Raw genomic sequence first — 22,014 nt, forward strand, 5'->3', positions numbered from 1 at the left:
AACTACAAAGCCTTGCACATAATTTACTGCTCACTTATACTTCCTTACATTTCTTACTGTGTGGAAGTATGGGGGTCGACATTTAAAAATACAGTAAATCCAATAGTCGTACTGCAAAAGCGGGCCATTCGGAACCTTTTCAAGGCTGGTTACTATGAACACACAAATCCATTGTTTATAAAGTCTCATATTATGAAATTTTATGATTTGGTTTACTATAAAACTATGCAAATAATGTACAGAGCTAAAGCAAAGTTACTCCAAGATGGGGTGCAAAGGTTTTTTTCAACACATGAAAGAAAATATGATTTGAGAGATATTTGTAAATTTACTGTTCAGAAAGCTAAAAAAGGGATTAAAATGAGGTGTATTTCTATTATTGGGGTTAAATTGTGGAACAATGCGGATATACAGTTAAGAATGAGTCATTCGATTTTGGTTTTTAAGAAAAAGGTTTGTAAAGCTATTTTTGAAAACTACAAGGGTGAATAACACTGTTTTGTTTTCTTTTTTTTCTTTTAGAATACTGTTTTGGAATCTACATTTTTGTATTTTCTTTGTAAAGCTACATTTTGAAAAACTACAAGGGTGAAAAATACTGTTTTGCTTGCTTTTTTTCTTTTCTTTAGAATACTGTTTTGGAGTAAAACAATTTGTATTTTTTTGGTAAGAATATAGGACAGGCACATATAAGCACTATGCTTCAGTCTGTACCTTTTTCAGTCACTGTAAATAATCAAATATTGATAAATGATTATGTATATTGTACTGTGTGTGATGATGACTGAAAAGAAATAAACTACTACTACTACTATCTATTAACTGTGTAAACCTTATGCAATATTCATCATTGATATTTGAATACTTGAAATCTGTATGAACTGAGTAGTTAGTATCAAATGAAATAAGATGGAACAGCACGCATATTTAAGGGGCCCGCAAGGATGGTGTACTGGTGGGTGGTGTCCGACCGATTATGGTGGGCTGGTCTGGGCCAAAAATGCCAGGGCCGATTTTTGGTTCCAGTCCAGCCCTGCCTTCGTCACCTCCCACCTGGACTACTGCAACGGGGTCCTGTCCGGGGTTCCAAGCAAAACCCTGGACAGGCTCCGCTCCAGTATGTTCAAAACTCAGCTGCCAGGGTTCTCACACGCACCAAACCCTGGCAACACATCACCCCCACCCTCATCCACCTCCACTGGCTCCTCATAAAATCCTGCATCACCTACAAAACCCTCCTGCTCACTTACAAGTCCCTCCATGCTCTGGCACCTCAGTACCTCACTGTCCACCCCCACACCGGTCAAAGGTCACGGCCCCTGCGATCCTCGGATCCTCGTGACCAGCTCTCCATTCCCCGAACCAGATTACGGACCTTTGGGGACAGAGCTTTCAGCGTGGCAGCTCCCACCCTCTGGAATTCCCTCCCCGCAGAACTCCGCAACGCCCCAACTCTGGACTCCTTCAAAAAACTCCTCAAAACTCACCTCTTCAACATGGCCTTTGACCCCTAACTTCCTACATTGAATGTTGTGTGTCTGTCTACCATGTTTGTTATTGTTGTTTTTCGTCCTATGTAAAGGGAACTTGGGTTTTATGTGCTATACAAAATCAAGTTATTATTATTATTATTATTATTATTATTATTATTATTATTATTATTATTATTATTATTATTATTATTATTATTATTATTATTATTATTATTATTATTATTATTATTATTGTTATTATAATAAATTATTATTATTATTATTATTATTATTATTATTATTATTATTATTATTATTATTATGATTATGATTATGATTATGATTATTATTATTATTATTATTATTATTATTATTATTATTATTATTATTTTTATTTTTATTTTTATTTTTATTGTTATTGTTATTGTTATTGTTATTATTATTATTATTATTATTATTATTATTATTATTATTATTATTATTATTATTATTATTATTATTATTATTATTATTATTATAAACACTAAATACCACAGGGTAATGAAAGCATCATCATCCAGAAGCTGATATATAAACGTTGATGCCGTCAAACAGCGAAGCCACTTGATATTGCGCTTTGTTTAAATTTGTTTGTTTTGGTCAAATGTGTGGGTTGGAAATGAGTAACTTATTATACTTTGAATTCCTCCAGACTTCTCTTGGCAGAAGATGTGGCCAGTAATAGCACCCCCCTCCCCCCCATCCCCATCCCCTCTCAACTCCAACCCACACATCAGACAAAAACTAAAAAATTTAAACAGTGAAGTACCAAGCGGGGCTCTTTTGCCTAGAGGTCGCTGTTTGACGCCATTAGAGATTCTACCTTTAAAGATAAGAAACTACACTGACACAGCTGCATTCATCCCGCACAGTTTATGACAACGTGCCTAATCCATTCATTCTCTTTGAGTGGCTGTTGACGACGTTCGCTGTGTAGACGACTCTTGCCACGAGAGTGGTCACTGACTGAGGGAGTCCTTCTCCAAGTTTGATTTGCTCCTTGTCTGGTTAATAGTTCACCAGGAACACGTGTGAGATCAAAGCTCAAAGGTCACCTGTACAGGGGACGACATCACTGAGAGTGAGAGAGAGAGAGCAGGGGAGATTCCTGAGCGAGGGAGAGAGAACAGAGGGGAGATTCCTGGGAAGAAATAAAGGACCATCATGATGGAAATCACAGAGTTTCAGAGTAAGTTCTCGACCCCCCCCCCCCCCCCCCCCCAACCATAACGCTTCCAAGCAATCACCGACCAGCCACAGTCCCTCATAGTGATTGACAGAGTCGACAACACGCTGCAGCAACTTGAATATTGATCTGTCGTCCTGAGAGACCTGGAACCCGCTGTGTAAAATACCACATGGATATCAACGCTGGACATGGGAGGTCTTCCCTGGGAACCGTGTTGACGAGTAAACCACGCGGTTGCCGATCTCTCACCGTTCTCTTGCCTGGTGTCTGTGTGTTCCAGAGGTTGGCGTCGGCCTGATGGGATTCGGCCTGTTTTTTCTGCTGTTCGGCGTGTTGCTGTACTTTGACTCTGTCTTGTTGGCGTTTGGGAATGTGAGTATGATGAGACATATTGCTACGTGTCACGTCTACTGTGTGACAGACACAACCTGAACGGAGAGAAAGGGCCTTGCCTAGTGTTTCGTGGTCATTGCTCTTTTGTACACCTTAGGTGGCTTGCATAGAAGTTGGATGATGTTGTCAAGGGAATGACTATTTAATCAATCAATCAATCTGTCAATCAATCAAGTATCAAGGTTTATTGATAGATATCACATTTCATACAATGCAATTCAATTTATAAACATCCAACAAAGGTATTACATTTTTTTATTTTAATAAGTATTTTAATACGATTAAAGGTGAGTAGAGGACATAATCCGTCCCACTAGTTGAGTTAAGTTAACATGGAAAAAAGCTTAAAGGGATAGTTCTGATGATTTTGGAACTCAATGATGGTGTTGATCAGTAGAGTCCTTTCTCAGCACAATCCATGCTGTTCCTCACACTAGCTCTGGATAGTTGGACAAACCAATGCAAAGTCAATGGCGTCAAGCTCCTGTTTGTACAAGCTGACTGAGGCTCACTGAAATGTACTCCACTGTGCTCAGAGTAGATCTCAGTGAGCCTCAGTCAGCTTTTACAGACAGGAGCGTGACCCCATTGACTTTGCATTGGTTTGTGGCTAACTAGAGGGGGCTAGTACGAGGAACAGCATGGATTATGCTGAGAGAAGACTCTACCGATCATCATCATCATCATCATCATCATCATCATCATCATCATCATCATCATCATCATTGGTAAACAAGAAATATGGTTGGGGTTCCAAAATGTTTCTGGCCGCCTCAGACCCACTCTTATTCAAACTCTGGGAGGGTCATCAATGAGAAGCCGGCTATTCTCGGTCCTTGCGATGGTCCACAATGGTGGAACGAACTTCCCACCACAGTTAGGACAGCCGGAACCCGACCAATATTTCACCGTTGACTAAAAACACACAATCAATATCTGAAATGAACACTAGCACAGCCGACAAGGGGTCAAATGACCCCTAGGCATTTTCAATAAATGTATCCTCGTCAATCAGTCGAGCTCCAGCTCTGTCACTCAATGGGTTTCATTCCCCAATATTTTCCAACGAGTTCTCTTGGAAGACTTATTTTGGAACTGACTGAGACAGAATCAATGACAAGTTCACTCTGAGTCCTCAACACGCTGGTAATATGTCTTAAGTGTCTCAAATGTTCGCACCTGAGATATCTGCGTTGGGGAATGGCACCATGTCTCAAACGCGAATGCGCGTCCCCGTTCACGTACGCACGCAGTACTGTATAGCCTACGCGCGTAATGAATGAACGCAGTATAGGCTTATTATTCCATTAATGACTTGTTTCATTAGGATTTAGTAGATACTATATGCTCTGCCCTATGTACAGTATAAGTACAGACTGTACTTATACTGTACGTAGGGCAGAGCATATATATAGTATCTACTAAATCCTAATGAAACAAGTAATTAGAATAATATAAGCCTATATACTGTTCATTCATTAGACACGTAGGCTATACTGGCGCACACAAGACTTATGGAATATTAAAGCAGTCTATTTCCACACGATTAGCTTTAGTTCTTATTTATTTATTTATTTATCCACTGTCATTTCAGTGTTGGTGTATACTAGGCTATATAATGTATTTCAATATAAGTTTAATTGATTAATGATATATTCAAAGGAATGCAGGTTTATAGCTATATCAAACAAAGGTCTGTCCCATTGTATACCAATCAATGGGATATATTGCATGTTGACCTGCATTCTTTCAAATGTATATAATTAATCATTAAAACAGATATGTAACAAATAAGAAATACAAATTCCACAGAAGGCATTAAATAATAATTATTTTCAATCATTTAATAATAATAATAAATTCTATTTGTACCGCACTTTATATTTGTGAAAATCTCAAAGTGCTACAGGAGATAAAGATAAAAAGTTAAATGAATAAAAACAATTAAAATGAATAAAACAACCAATGAAATGGAAGAACATAAAAATTAAATAATAATAATAATAATAAAAATTAATAGAAGTAAAATTAAAAGTAAAAGAATAATTCAGGCAAATGCCTTGTTAAAAAGAAATGTTTTTAGGCCCCTTTTAAAAACCTCAACGGACTGTGGTGCTCTCAGTTGGTCGGGGAGGTCATTCCACAGTCGAGGAGCATTTGAGCAAAAGGCCCGGTCACCCATGGTGCAGAGGTGTGTCCTGCATATGGGTTGGAGTGTGTTTGAGTGTCCAGAGCGGAGGGAGCAGGTGGAGGTCGGGGGAGCGATAAGCTCTTTTAGATAGGAGGGGGCGTTGCTGTGGATGCACTGATGGGTGAGGAGGGAGACCTTGTATTCAAACCTGGAGGAGACAGGGAGCCAGTGTAGGCAGTGGCGGCCGGTCGGTTTTCGCCACTAGGGGCGCTATACCAAATATTTTGTACAGTACAGTACAGTACCACGCAACACTTGTGATTCGACTCACGCTCACGGCAATGAATCGGCTCTTATGAACGAGTCGCTCAGCTGTTACTACAACAACACACAACCAGTCAAATAAAGTATAGTCTAGACTCTAATTCACAACTTGAAACACAATATATAAATAGAAAAGTTAGAAACAAAACACGCCCGTCTACAAACACAGGCAGATCTCTCCCTCTCTCCTTCTCTCTCTCACACACAGCGCGACGTGGAATCGATTCGTTACACAATCAGACCTATTATATACCAAGAATAACTTCAGTATGAGTACAGGGCTGTACACATATTTTGGATATTGTTAAACGAGCCAAGGCTAGCTATTAAACTATCGATATGAATCGAAAATCTGGGACCCTGATGTAAACAAGACAAACGTCTTTCTCTGGTCTGCATCCCCTTAACAATTGTGTGTATTGAGCCGTACTGTATTGTACCCATTCTGCAATCTGTTAATAAAGTTCTCATTCATTCAAACATAGACGATCTCTCTGTCTCTCGGATCAATCAAATCAAATAATTAACACATGTATGTTGTCATTTTAAACAACTCACCATTCATTCATTATGCATCAGCAGCATCAGAGAGCATTTTAGTAGTTACATTTTCAACAAGATTGCTGCTATTTAAACACTTCATGGAAACGGGGTAACGTTAACCTTATGTCGACTGTAGTATTGTATGACCTCGACATAACGTTTAAACGTTAACGTTACTCCGTTCCATGCACTTCTAAGTGGCCAGCTAAGCTAACGGAGCTAACAGCTAGCAGTAGCTGTAACGTTAGGCGGCATCAGTAGACAACGTATCATGTATTAAACTAGAGTTAAGATCGCTAATCTACCTTGTTGTTGGCTTGTTGATAAAGTATATCCACTCCATGGCATTGTCCATCCAGCCTGTGTTGATGTCCATCCGGATCTCAGGTTGGTGTGGTCCAAGTAGTTTCAAGTCTTTTTTTTCTTGCATTGTCCGTCTTTCAAACGGTGTTGATTTGATGGATTTAACAGAATTATCCAATTCCATGGTGGTAGCTTTAGCTAACTATAAATCGAAATGAAAATACTCAGTCCTTGAATAAACCGAAGGCGTCTTTTCTTTTTCTCTATTGTGAACTGTAGTAGTGTAGTTGCTGTTGTTGACGAGTAGACTGAACTTGCTGACTTGCTGTGATAAGATACCTCCTCCTGGCGCGAGAAATGCGGCTATGGAAAAAAACTGGCATCGCGTCGGCCAATCAGAGAGCGTCTCCGCGAAATGCGGCTATGGAAATTCTTCACGGAAGTTCACTTTTGCTGCCTAGACCGCTTCAAATAGCGCTCGGATTCCAACATAATAGTCATATTTCAACGCACAACGCCGTATGCACTGATTGGCTGTGACGGAGACAGCGATCAAACTGTGACGCGCAGTCAGAGCGCTATCGCTTATTGCCCGGGCGAGAAATACGAAAAAATAAAAGAAAACGTCACTTCCTGCCCATGAAAACGCTGTTTTTTTTATTTAGATAATAACGTTATATTGTGCATTGGAAATACAAACATACTTAAAACGAGTAAATATTATTCATTTTAAACATGTTTATATTATTTATAGGGCTATAAAACAAAAAACAAAAAAGTTTTTTTTTTTCTTATTCTCTCATTTAACAGGTGGGTCGGCGCCCATAGCGCCACCAGTGGCGAGCCGCCACTGAGTGTAGGGAATGGAGTATGGGTGTGATGTGATCATATTTCCGCACTCTCATCAGGATCCTAGCAGCACAGTTCTGGATGTGTTGGAGTTTCTGGATGCTCTTGCTAGGGATCCCAATGAGCAGTGCATTGCAGTAGTCAAGCCATGAGGAGACAAAGGCGTGAACGAGCTTTTCCGCATTTGGCAGGGTGAGTGTGGGACGGAGTCTTGCTATGTTTCTAAGGTGGAAGAATGAGGTTTTGCACAGGTGCTTAATGTGGGAGTCAAATGTCAGGTGGGGGTTAATTTTTATGCCCACACTGTAAAAAAATTATGTTTTTTCACAAGAAATTCACTGTATTATTTTACAGATTACTTTTGTTTTTCTACTTTAAGTGTAAATTGTCACGATGGGGTTAGGTTGAATGCAATAATACAGAAAGGGAAGGAATGGAGGAGGCAGAGGCGAGGAGTGAAGCTTGGAGAAGGGTGTTTACTGTAGAATCCAGTGCAATACAAGGAGAATACAGAAACTAAATAACAAACTTCACAATACAAAAACAACAAACACTAAGACTTACTAGAGGGAGAACGGTGCGACACGACGTGGAGGAACAGGGGGTAACTGGAGGAATGTCGCCACAACGAAGGGGAGACAGACAGACACCTAAATACCCCGACTAATTAGCAATTAAGAACACCTGGCCAACACAGAATCACAAACAACACCTAGACAATAAGCAAAGCACAACTAAACACAACTAAACACAAAAGCAACTCCTAACAACCCAAAACAGTGTATGACATCACACCAGGGAAGGGAAAGACAATGACAGTACACACCATGACACCACATTAATCAAACTATTAATTATAGTTAACACAGTAGTCAGGATGTCCAGTGTACTGGAGCGCACCGATTGTTTGTCACCACTAGAGGGTGGTAGGGCGCCAATGTCAGGCCGAGGGCCAATGTCAGATAGAGGGCATTGCCCAAAGTTAGGTGGAGAGTACTGCCCAACGTTACCATCCTGCCCAGTCCAGCCAGGACCGGGCCTAGGATCCTGACAGTAAATGCCATACAAATACAGTAAATTACCTTTTATCAAAATATTAACCATTAAATAAAGGTTGTAATGTGTAAATGTATTTGATTTTACTGTAATTTGACAGTAAGTATTTGGCAACCATTGATGCCAGACATTTACCGCTTTCTTGCAGCTTCTTTTCTTACAGTGCAGGTTCGTTATTACAGGTGAGAGGGGGAGGTTCTGGCTGGAAAAGGTGATGCTGGTTATTGGGGATGATTTGGTTTGGTGTGGGGTGCAGATTAAAATGGGTTCTGTTTTGGCGCTGTTTAGTTGTAGGAAATTGTGACTCATCCACGCCTTTATCTCCTCAAGTCAGGTGGTCAGTGTGGATGAAGGTGATGATGGTGGTGACGGTAGGGGGGCAGAGGGAAGTGGGGCAGTCCTGAGGTAGAGTTGGGTGTCATCAGCGTAGCAGTGGAAGGATATCCATGCCGGCTGATGACACGACCAAGGGGGAGCATATATAGAGTGAAGAGGGTGGGGCCGAGGACAGAACTTTGGGGGACGCCGCAGGTTATTATTATTATTATTATTATTATTATTATTATTATTATTATTATTATTATTATTATTATTATTATTATTATTATTATTATTATTATTATTATTATTATTATTATTATTATTATTATTATTATTATTATTATTTCACAATAATTACATAATTGTGTTTGAATATCTGAGTAATTAAAGTAATTATACATTTGTCCAAAATAGTTGGTTCAGATATGGTTAAGCTTTGATTGATTGATTGAAATCAGCTGCAGCTGCCCTGTGATCAGATGAATCCATATTATTTATTTTTCCGACATCAAATGCGTAATTTCTTATCGTACAAATATTGTCATATTTATTTTAATTATGATTAAGTAATTAATTCCAAGGAGGCCTGTAGCGTTGACGTGAAGGAATCACTATGAGAACACAGTCTGTCAAGTCATAATGAAATTTTAAATTAGTCAATCAATCATGAGATTTGATCGTGGCTGAGAGCAGATTTAAGAGTGCTCCTCAGCACTCTTAAATCTGCTCTCAGCCACGATCAAATCTGATCTCAGGAAAATTTGGGGACTCCCACTCCCAGCCCTAATATGTCTTAAATGGGCCGAAATCTGGCTAAGACGAAATTTTTTGTCGTAACTTCGTTCGGGAATGAGACCCAATGATCTTGACTCAGCCATGCCTCTGTACATTTATGATTAATTTGAAAAAGAAAAACAAGGACCTGGTAGATAAATTACTTGTTTGATAAGAGATCTCTCATTCAGTAAACCAAATCTGACTAAATCATTAATTCATTCAATCTTTATTTAAAATCGAAATTACATTGAGTTGTAGCCCTTATTTTCAATGTTGCCTGGTATTTACATTCACATGATCATCATCAGCAATATTATACAAAGTAAAAAAGAAAAAAAGAAGAGAAAATACATGTAAAACTGTACGGTAAGAATAAAAAAAAACGATTCCTTTGGTTAAATGTATGGTAAAACCAACAGCAGAGGCAACCATGCAAGGTGCCAACCATCAGGAGCAATTAAGGGTTAAGTGTCTTGCTCAAGGACACTTCGACACGCTGCCCGGGAAGAGCAGGAATCGAACCGCTGAGCAAGGAGATGACTAGGTCATTATTAAAGTAATAATTGATCCTATAGTCTTATGGATAATAAATTCAGCTCTACATCTAAGAAGAGAGTCGAGTTCTATGTGTCACCTGAGTGTTTTGTTTCCTGGTCTCACAAAAAGATAATTGTTGTTGCTTTTCCACTTCTGATACTGTAGCTTTGAGCAGTTTTGCTCAGCTGAGCCTTGTTAACATGAGAAGCAAAAGATATAGTGATGTTCCTAATGCACCTATCAATGCATACCAGAATATACAGGGTAATCCACAATACCATAATATACAGGGTAATCCACAATACCATAATATACAGGGTAATCCACGATACCATAATATACAGGGTAATCCACGATACCAGAATATACAGGGTCATCCACGATACCAGAATATACAGGGTCATCCACGATACCAGAATATACAGGGTCATCCACGATACCAGAATATACAGGGTCATTCACAGTACCAGCATTTTTATTTCAGTACATACCAGAATATACAGGATATACTGTAGTGATTTTAGAATGTATATCTCTGACTATTTTTTATTTGTATTCTTATTCTTATTTTTGACTAACTGAATGTTCATTGTGAGCGATCTGTGGTGCTGAATTTCCCTCGGGATCAATAAAGTACTTCTATTCTATCCTATCTTATTGCACCTTCAATAGGGAGGTGTACAGTGGTTACGTCATTGCCGTTTTTCGTGTTCCACCCTCTGTCCAACACAATGTATTTCCCCATTGCCCATTTCTAAATCGTCTCGTTTAAAACAAATAAAGCATTAACATTTGCATGGTGTACTTTTCTGTGCTTATTGATCCACAATCTATTAGCTCAACATGAAAATATTCGCAATTAATCATAAAAAAATAATCGCCAAATTTAATTTCAACCAAACATTTGTGATAGAAGGGAACTCATTTTGTGCAAAAATGGAAAGCTTTTCAATTTCTATGCGGCAGAATTGTTACAATAGCCGATAATCCATTTTCCCAATGATAAATCCTTATACGGATGGAACAACCAGTGACGTCAGACTACTTCCCTATACACAGGATATACAGTAGTGATGGTCCTAATGCACCTTCAATACATACCATAATATACAGGATATAGTGATGGTCTTGCACCTTCAATACATACCAGAAGGCATTCATTAGATTAAAGTCTGAAATAATTTGAGACAGAGAGGTTGAAGTTGATATTGGTTAATCATCATTTCAATGAGCTGTAAATAATTAACACAAGGATTCAGTGTCCTCAGATGACATCACTGGAGGACATTATTCAAAGAGTCCTTAACCTGTTCCACCGTGGAATATTTTCGCCTAAAATACCTAGGTAAATGGAATATTGCTCCACTTCTACAAGGTCCATTTGCATATTCTTGGTATCTAGGGACATCTATGGACCTCAGGGAATGTATTCACAATGTCAGAAATATTGTGTCTATTACTAGGCTTGCTTAAATTGTGATGAAACAAAGGAGAATATGAATTATGATTTTTCTTTGCATATTTGACAATGAATAACACCATGCTAATAATGACCAAACATTAAAAACTGCCGCTGATCTCGTTCAGTACCCTCTAAACCGAAGGTTCTGTAGATATAGTACTGAATTCTCCCATCCGGACCAATGCAATTTGAAATATTATTATAGAATATAGAATACGATGCTTATAAATTACCTTATTATAGCCAATTCGCACATTTATATATATATATATATATATATATATATATATATATATATATATATATATATATATATATATATATATATACATATATACATATATATATATATATATATATATATATATATATATATATATATATATATATATATATATATATATATATATATATATATATATATATATATATATATATATATATACATATATTATCTTTCAAATGCCCGAGTTCAATTTGGATTTAGTATCACCAGGCATGCATAAAAACAGATAATGAAATCTACTGTACTTTAAAATGTTCCCCACAGTGCAACCGTTTTGAAACTAATTTCAGATCTAATTGTTCCTACATGTTAACAATAGGGAAGAGAAACTAACTGCGTTTAAAAATGTGTCAAAAACGTTACCTTTTGTGGCTTATTATCCCGAATAATAACAGTTATTGAAATAATTCATACAGAACTCTGAACCTTGAACCCGATATAATCTTCCAGGAAGTGTAGTTCGGAAAAATTCCAATGCTGATCGACAGCTATAGACCACCGCAACACTTCCGGGATTCTGAAATTGGGGAGGAGATTGCGGGGGGGGGGGCAAATGAATGAATGTGGACGAGAGCCTTGTATGCGCCTGACTCTCCTGAACACGGCGCGAGACATTCCTAAATTGGCAGCGAAAAAGACCATTTTTAAGCATCGATTCCCCATGCACATGCGCAGATTGGCCACAGAGTGTGACGCAACGCACATCCACACTGGAATGTTAATTCTAGTCTAGCAGGTGCTGGTATAGACGTATAATATATGACATATATGACATTTTTTGCCTAGATATACGGTATATCTAGGCAAAAAATTTCATAGATGACTGAAAATCAACATTACTAGTCTATACCAGCACCTGCTAAACTAGTATAGGCTGTCATTAGCCTACTATGTAGCCTAAGCTACTGATTATAAATGCACAACACTGTGCAATATTACACTTACTGTAGACTTCTGTATATTTGTACTGTATTCCTTTTACTGTATATTTAATTCTATCTTAGCATTCTCACAACACAACACCCCCTCTAATGCCCCTCTAATGGAACATTCCAGTGTGGATGTGCGTTGCGTCACACTCTGTGGCCAATCTGCGCATGTGCATGGGGAATCGATGCTTAAAAGCGGTCTTTTTCGCTGCCAATTTAGTTCTGATCGATTAGGAATGTCTCGCGCCGTGTTCAGGAGAGTCAGGCGCATACAAGTCTATTCGATCATGTCTCTAGCACCCCCACAGCCGTATCTGCAATCACTTAATGTCAAGGCTCTCGTCCACATTCATTCATTTGCCCCCCTGCAATCTCCTCCCCGATTTCAATGTAACGCGGAAGTGTAGTGGTCTATCATGTCCTCTACAAAATGGCGGCAAAAGACTACAATTCCCACGGTTAAACATTTCCAAAATGGTCACCCTATCGCAATAGACTTCACCGAATCGAAAAGTTAAATCTATCTAATGGCACTTTTAACCTATTGCTAAACTAACGTATTGATGATAATATACATTCTACATGCTTTTGTGACATGTTAGTGATGTTAATACTTGAATACGTTTGATATTAAAATCGGAACTTTTATGCAACACAAAAATATTGATTTATGACCAGATGCCATTTTGGGACCGGTACCGGTCCCGTCGGGTGGAAAAGGTCTCAGTAACTAAATTAATGTGTGCAAAACTGTCTCCAGTTCTGGGTTATGTGTCGGATGATGTGCATAATAAAGCAGCATTGTTCTTGTAAAATGCCCCTTTAAATTGGATGGACACTGAATTATTTTCCCCTCTGGTTCCTTTGCTCGTAGGTTCTTTTCCTGACGGGTCTAGCGTTCATCATTGGGCTCCGGAGGACCGCCCATTTCTTCTTCCAGAGGCACAAGTTCCGTGGGTCTTTCTTCTTCCTGGGGGGCGTGGTCCTGGTGCTGTGCCGTTGGCCAATCATTGGCATGGCGGTGGAGAGTTATGGTTTCATGCTGCTGTTCAGGTGAGTTCAGACCGTGACGTGAGACAGGAAACGAGAGAGGGAGTGAATTGACGTTAAAGGGGCACTTTACAAAAGACAACGCCGATCATTGTACATTCACAACAACAGCATTCACCAAACAAGCATTCCCGAAGCGTGCCACCGCCTTTATCTCTGTGGGTGAGTTAATGGTCCTGTAAGTGCTTTTTTTTGTTTGTTAATATAAGTGGTCTACATGTTTAAACAATAGCTTTCCTGTTCGCGGACGACTCAGCCCTGCTGGTCTCTGATAGGAACAAGTTGCAGGTTGAAAAAGCCCTCAGCTCTGAACTCGGCAGAATCTGGCTCACTGATAACAAACTACAGTATCGTTACACCTGGGTAAAACAGAGTCCATTCTCTTCGGATCAAATAACAAACTCAGCAAGACCAACGGCTTCTCTGTTACAGTGGGTGACAATATTGTCACAAGGAAAGATGAAATTACATACCTGGGAAAATCTTTCCTGTGACAAAATGGCAACCAATGTAATCAAAAAAGTCAACCAACCAGTGTTGGGCAGTAGCTAGCTACAAGTAGCGACGCTACATAGCTTAACTACAATTCTCAGTAGCATGACGGTAGCGTCGCTACTTTTGAACCAAGTAGCGTTCTCTGTAGTGCAGCTATTTTTAGAACGAAGTAGTGACGTAGCGTGAGGAAACGCTACACGCTACTATCCGGAGAAATAGACATAAAGATTTGTGGAAAAAAAAATCCCAGCAGAAAACCCACTATGTTTGGTTGGTTGGTTTAGATATGAGTATGACGACTCACGATTGGGTAAGGTTAGGCCAAAACATCACGGGTAGGCCAATCAGAGGCAGGATAGGGCGGGACTCCAGCTCCGCAAATCAGGAAGTGCAAATCAAAACAGACCACTGAATGAATGAATGCAATTTACATTTACATTTACATTTAGTCATTTAGCTGACGCTTTTATCCAAAGCGACTTACAAGTTCTGTACGACAAGCCATCAGGAAGGGCACAACTCTATCAGCTGAGCAACAATGCTCATCAAAGTGTTGAGTGCTACAGTGTATGTTAGTTTATTAGGACAAGTGCATGACAGTACGGTTAGTTAGAGTTAGATTTATTTTTTATAAAATTTTTAATTTTTTTTAAAATTCAGATAATGGTTGAAGAAGTGCGTCTTTAGTCGACGGCGAAAGATTGGACGTGTTTCGGCTGTCCTAACTGGGGTGGGTAGTTCATTCCACCATTGTGGGGCAAGGACTGAGAATAGGCGACTTCTCTTTGATGACCCTCCCGGAGCTTGGATAGGAGTAGGTCTGAGGCGGCCAGAAGATGCAGAGCGTAGGGGTCTTGAAGGTGTGTAGTTAGAGACCATTGACCGGAGGTAGGCGGTATGCTAGGTCGAGGGCCTTGAAGCGGATTCGTGCAGCAATGGGGAGCCAGTGCAGGTCCCTAAGAAGTGGGGTGACATGGGCCGACTTCGGTAGGTTTGAGATCAGGCGGGCCGCTGCGTTCTGAATGAGTTGAAGAGGCTTAGTGGCAGTGGCCGGGAGGCCAGCGAGCAGTGCGTTGCAGTAGTCGAGGCGGGAGATGACTGTTGATTGAACGAGGAGTTGGGTGGCTTCTTTTGTCAGGAAGGGGCGGATCCTTCTGACGTTGCTCAGGAGGAATCGGCAGGTTCTGGTTGTCGCTGTGATGTGAGCAGAGAAGTTCAACTGGTCGTCGAGGACAACACCAAGGTTCTTGGCGGTCGGGGACGCGGTCACAGCTGCATTCTCGACTGTGATGGAAAGGTCGGTCAGGGGGGAGGATTTGGCCGGCAGGTGGAGCAATTCTGTTTTGCTTAGGTTCAGTTTAACAGATTACATGAACTAGTCCACGCGAAATGGCAGAGGGATTCGATGTTTCCAGGGTTTTGATGAAGATGATGATGTCAAGAACAACAATGCCTCTCCATGGCCCTATCTGGAAAAATTTATGAGTTTGACTGAAAAAACGCCTAAAACATAATGTTTAGGTGTTTATTGTGACAGCCAAAAACGAAGCTGCTCTCTCTCAACTTCCCACACGTCCAGCACTAACTTGAGAACACATATTCAGGTGAGCTGATGAAAACCTTTACATAAACATTGTCAACTGTTCCCAAACAGCACACAAGTCAGTGCACTTTTTGTCAACAGCAGATTAATAACGATGTCTTTGTTTAACAAAACATATGTTGCTTCACTGCATTTGGAGATACGACGTGTGCTGTGTGAAAATTGTCTTGGTCGCTGTCTTGTATAGCTTAGGTTTTAGCATTTGCCAAGGCTTATGTCTTTCTCTCTACCTAAAAACAGCGTTATTTTTTACGTGAGTAAAAATGAACTGGGGTTTTTTGTTGTATGATGAGAAGTTGTGTGTGTGTTCATGTAACGTTTAGACAACGTGGCTGAGTCCACAACTGGCTGGGTGTTAACCTGCAGCGCTGTACATAGTGGCATGTGATCGAGGGCCTGAGCCCTCTCTTAGCTTGTTATTTTCTTTACTTAAGGGTAATGGTAAAAATAACGAGTGGCAAGTTTTCACACATAAGCAGAGCCGTGGATAAAACCTGTTTTTCAAACAAGGTTATCGGCTGTGGCTGGCGTGCATGATGTAAAGCTTTTACGCTACAGGTGAGTATGTGCTTCGTCTGCTGCGCCATGCACCTGGTGTCACAGCTCTGTTTTTTCTTTTGGCGTCGTATCAGGGGTGAGGTGGTGAGGGGGTGGGTGAAATGATTCCCCGGTTTGCCCCCCCCCCCCCCCCCCCCCCCCCCAAATATGATTTTGTTTTCAAAACGTGTGTTGATTCACAATTTTTTTGGGGATACGGTGTAATCCCTCAGCTACTGCTGGGGTTATGCTCTTGCTTAGGGAGAGTGCAGTTTTCTCTGAAAATTGTTTGGTCACTATTATGGACTTAGCAAGGCCTGTAGCTAACACTTGGTCGAGGACTTATGTCTTCTCTCGTCATAAAAGACGGCGTTCCTCTTGCAATAGTGAGAGTGAACTTTTGCCTTTTTTATTGTGAAAGAGGGTTGTGTGTATCATGTGGCATTGAGTCCACAACTGGGTTAGGTGTTAGCCTACAGAAGTTTACATGGATAGCTCTTGTACCAAGGCCTTTGGCCCCTCTCTTTGGTCTGTGTTTTTCTTACTTTAGGGTAAAGGTGTAAAAATTCAGGTGGCAAGTTCGCACATGAGCCTGAAGCCGTGTGTAAAGCCAGTTTTTTGCACAAACGAGGTTATCGTCTGTGGCTGGCATGCAGAATGTGAAGCTGTTACCCTAACAGGTATAATGCGCTTTCATGTAGCACGCTACGACTGGTGTCATGGCTCTGCTTTGTTGTTGCATCATATCAGGGGTGAGGGGTCATAAGGGGTGGACTAAATAATTTACTGATTGGCCGGGAGGTGGGACCTCCTGCCTTTCAGTCTCCCTGTCGGCTGAGGGGTCAGCGCGTCACAGGGAGGGGGAAGGGGGGGGTTCCCTGGTTCCACTCCATGTTAGGATGGGTGGGTCACGAGATTTCCCCCCGGCCATGGAATACGTCACTGGGCGCGTTTTTCCTATTGGCCATGAGACATCCGTGAGTTTTCAGGTCTGTGCTGCAGACCGCTGTCATTGTCAAAGTTGGATGATGCGATGCATTCGAGAACTGTTTGTTTTCTGCTCTGCTCTCTATTAAAGTGTGTATTGGGCCGTTGGTCACTTATTATTACATGTATCTTTTTCAATTGTTACTCATGTAGAGGTCTCTCTGGGGGAACTTCTGTCTTCCCCTCTTATGTAAAGAGCAGGATTGACAGGGTTTTACCCTCAGACGCGTCATATGAGACCCGTGTCTGTGTCTTATAGGCCGGCTTCCTGCTGCTCGTCCCAGACAGCATGGAGGAAACGTTGTCTGGTGTTTCTTATTAGAATTCGCCATCGATATGTTTTGGGTTCTCGACGTGCATATAGCGCTGGCCCTGGGTGCTTTCCATGTGGAACCACTTTATGGCTGGCGCGCCTTGGTTGCCCAATTGGCGGAGGGCGTAGAAATGGCGTTTTCTATGTGGGCGGCTGGGAAGGAGATTTTATCTCTACCGAGCGCCAGTGCACTAGGTTAGACTCGACGGCTCACGTGCATCTCCGGGGGGAGATGACGGAGTAGATCAAAACATTGGTGGAGGGGTCTCACGCCCATGAGGTGGGCCACCAGGAGCAGTGCATTCGCATACTGACCGTCTTGGTGGCGCCCTCTGTGATGTTTTGGATCGACACGCGTACCTACCCCCCTCTTAGGACTGGGGATGGCGGCGTGATTAGGACGCAGGACTGATTCTGGTCGCGCCGGACCAGGTTAGTTAACCTGTTGTCCGCCGGGGGCGCAGATCTGCTGTTCTGGTACCCCGAAGGACTTTGTGCTTTTCCAGGGGGAAAATGACGGTCGGGCCAGGTGTCGCAGGGATTGATGTCGTGGATGTGTGTGTCATATGTATGCCACCACGGGTTGCCCTTAACAGTGACGTGCTTGGTCCATACTGTGTTGTACCTTGCGCTGTGTTAGGGGGCTTGGTCCCTCTCCATTTGTTTCACCCCTCCCTCCCTGCTAGGACGGGGCTGGAAGGGGGCTGTCGGGGAGGTTGTTGTCAACTCCTCTAGGCATCCCTGTGTAGGTCCCGGTCTGCCGGGCCCAGGTCCGAACTAGTTCTCGTCGACCTGTTGGCCTGGGTTAACCCTTTGAAAACTGAAACACTTGTGCTGCTTGTATAGCCTGTGTATACACACAGTTATGTTTCTGAGTTTTCTTTGTGGGTTAAGGGAACAACCGCCTCCTGTTAAACTAAACATAGGGGGGTGGTTGGTTCTCCTGTGTGTTGGTAGCAGAGTCGACTCTCGGGTTGAGGCCGGGCTTGACCCTGTCTGCCCGAGAGTATGCCCCTGCATCTTTCATGACGTCTGCCAATTGTGTCAGCCTCTTCTTTGAACCTCGACCCCGCTGGATTGGGGGGTCGGGTTTGTGGAGGTTATGACATGGTGCACAGCATACCGAACACCCCTTCCGCCGGGATACTGTTCTCACAGTAGACCCCTTAGGCGCCTGTCTAGTCCGCAGTGCTCCGGGCACAGGTCGAGTTCTGCTCTTGGGGCCTGTTGCCTGGATTGATGGATCAACCTCCTTGGGGGTCGTCTCCCCGGCACGCCGACTGGCCCGCAGTGTTGTGGGGGAGTAGCCTCTTGTAGAGTGCTTCAGAGCGGCGTGCCGAGGGGGGAAGGGCCTGCTCTTGATTTGGGTAAGAAGGTAAGTCCCACGGTCTGCTCACCCTGTGCGTTTGAGGTGCTAAACCCTCTTCGCACAGTCGGATCCGATTCCCTCCCGTCCTCCACTAGGGGGGTCCAGGGGGCTCGGGTCCTCCCCTGTTCTGATGGTATGGCCACGACCCCGCTTATATAGAAGTGGATGTGGGTGTGGCCAGGCGGAGGTGAATAGGTGTGTGCATGTGGAGAAAGTTATTCATTATTAGAGTGGATAAAGGGATAGTTCCATAAAGAGCAGAGCGCTCGCTATACTCATATAACTAGGGTTATATGATAACCTTACGTTATGCAGGCCAGGTTTTTCCACCCCCGGGAAGAGTTCCCAGGAGTCCCGACCGACCACCACTCATCACGTGTGCCCACGCGGGACGAGGCGGTGTGCCGGACCGACACAAGATGGCGAGCCAATCCAAAGAACCTCAGATCTAGATCAGGGCTATAGGAGCCTGATCTGTTACCCCCTGTTGCTTCAACAATCTGGTAGGATTGTGAATTGCCTTCCTCACTCCCAGTGGATAAGGAATTAACTAACTAATTGAACTTGAGTATACTTCCAAGGACGGTATGACCTATCCTTTTCTATGATACGAACTGATTGAACTTGAACACAAGGACTTCCAAGGGCTTTTGACCCGATTTCATCTTTTGTATTTTTGATATTGTATTTTGATATTGTATTTTGTATTTGATTGATGCACATTGTATATATGGGTACTGATATTTCTCCTGCAAAGAGGGAGAGTTAAAGGGTCAATGCACCCAGTAAGATACTTGAACTACTGATGTTCTCCTGTAAATAGGGAGAGTTAAAGGGTCAATGCACCCAGTAAGATACTTGAACTACTGATATTTCTCCTGTAAAGAGGGAGAGTTAAAGGGTAAATTCACCCAATAAGATACCTGAACCACTGATGTTCTCCTGTAAAGAGGGAGAGTTAAAGGGTCAATGCACCCAGTAAGATACTTGAATCTCATTGATAACATATTGATTATAGTTGAATCATGGTTCTCCTGTAAAGAAAGATAGTTTAAAGGGTCATTTCACCTAATAAGGTACTTGCATTCCTATAACCTTGAATATTTCCATTGGTACTTTGTTGGTATTACACCTGCAAAGGAAGAGTTTAAAGGGTTGTTGCACCTAATAAGGTACTTGCATTCCCTGCACACTTAAAGGTTTAAATTAATATGTTTAAATACTTACCTACCGAACTGAAATGATAAACTGATATAGAGTTTACTGAAATGATAAACTGATATAGAGTTTACTGAAATGAAATGATAAACTGATAGAGTTTACTGAAATGATAAACTGATATAGAGTTTACTGATCTGCAATTGCAGAAGAAAAGATAACGAGTTACTCACGAAAAAGGGCTACATCTAAGGTCCAACCTTAAACCTAGCTTTTAGCTAGTGATAACCTCAGAGACGTCTGAACCGAACCAAATGTGTTGATCCAATCAACCTAGAACCTGATACCGAACTCACCTTCTTGAGAGAAGGGGTCGAACTGAACCGAATGTGTTGATCCAATCAACCTAGGACTTGATATCGAACCTTCCTGAAAGAAGGAGTGGTTCTCAAGCGAACGCCGGTAGTATCGCGAGAGGTTAAGCGTTGGACTGTGACGTCAGAGGAGACACTCCAAGCTGCGCTTGAATGCACAGACTGGAGTGTATTCCGTGATAACACAGCCAATATTAACGAATACACTGAAACGGTGCTTGACTTTGTCTGTACTCTGGTAGAAGAAACAATCCCCTCTACCACAATTAGAATCTACCCAAACCAAAAGCCCTGGGTAGATAAATCCGTCCGTGAGGCTCTGAAAGTGCGCACCTCAGCCTACAACACCGGGCTGGTGACAGGCAACATGGAAGAACACAAGACGGCAAGATACAACGTCAGGAGAGCAGTAACAGAGGCAAAACGGCGTTACAGGGATACAGTTGAACTTCAGTTTGAACAGGCTGACTCTAGAGGCATGTGGCAGGGCCTCAGAACAATGACAGATTACAAAGGCACCTCCCTCAAACTGAACAGTGACATCTCCTTAGCAAATTATCTCAATTCCTTCTATGCGAGGTTTGAGGCTGTGAATAACAACACCAGCCTACAAACCACGGCAATGGGGGGGGGGTCTGCTGATGGAGACTCAGTGTTCAGGGTAACAGAGCATGAGGTGAGGCGGACCTTTAAAAAAGTGAATATCAGGAAGGCAGCAGGACCGGACGGCATCCCCGGCCGCGTCCTAAAAGTCTGTGCCGACCAACTTGCCCCGGTATTCACTGACATCTTTAACCTGTCCTTGGAACAGGCTGTCATCCCCACCTGTCTGAAGAAGTCCACCATCATCCCTGTACCCAAAAAATCTATGCCCGCTTGCCTCAACGACTACCGCCCTGTAGCCCTCACCTCCATAGCCATGAAGTGCTTTGAGAAGCTAGTGAAGGGCTACATCTGTTCCTCCCTCCCCATCAACCTGGACCCCCTGCAATTTGCATATCGCCCCAACAGGTCCACGGAGGACGCCATACCCCATGTGCTGCACACAGCAGCATCACACCTGGACAAGAGGCAGGGGAACTATGTGAGAATGCTGTTCATCGACTACAGCTCAGCATTCAATACCATAGTCCCCTCCAAACTCATAGCCAAGCTCAGGGACCTGGGCTTGAACTATGACCTCTGCCAGTGGGTCTTGGACTTCCTGACGGGCAGACCCCAGGTGGTAAGAGCAGGCAACTGCACCTCCTCATCCATCACGCTCAACATAGGGGCCCCCCAGGGCTGTGTTCTGAGCCCCCTCCTCTACTCCCTGTACACACATGACTGCGTGGCACAGCGGAACAACAACACAATCATCAAATTTGCTGATGACACAGTAGTGGTGGGCCTGATCTCTGCCAACGACAAGAGGGCCTACCTGGAAGAGGTAGCGAATCTGTCACAGTGGTGTCAGGAGAACTGCCTCTCCCTGAACGTCAGCAAAACAAAAGAGATGATTGTGGAATTCAGGAGGT

At 42.3% G+C, this 22,014-nt stretch overlaps 1 protein-coding gene across 1 annotated transcript in view; it reads left to right on the plus strand.

The window, feature by feature from the left end:
* Positions 1-2,675: 2,675 nt before the first annotated feature.
* golt1a (golgi transport 1A) overlaps positions 2,676-22,014 on the plus strand; it is a gene marked incomplete at both ends in the record, with an annotated part of 54,080 nt that continues 34,741 nt past the window's right edge. Inside the window, 3 exons of the mRNA XM_084315820.1 lie at positions 2,676-2,700; positions 2,981-3,072; positions 13,486-13,664. Coding sequence (XP_084171946.1) covers positions 2,676-2,700; positions 2,981-3,072; positions 13,486-13,664 — 296 coding nt within the window. The remainder of the gene's footprint in view (positions 2,701-2,980; positions 3,073-13,485; positions 13,665-22,014) is intronic.

This window comes from Notolepis coatsorum (assembly GCF_963971535.1).
Source record: "Notolepis coatsorum genome assembly, chromosome: 6".
NCBI lineage: Eukaryota > Metazoa > Chordata > Actinopteri > Aulopiformes > Paralepididae > Notolepis > Notolepis coatsorum.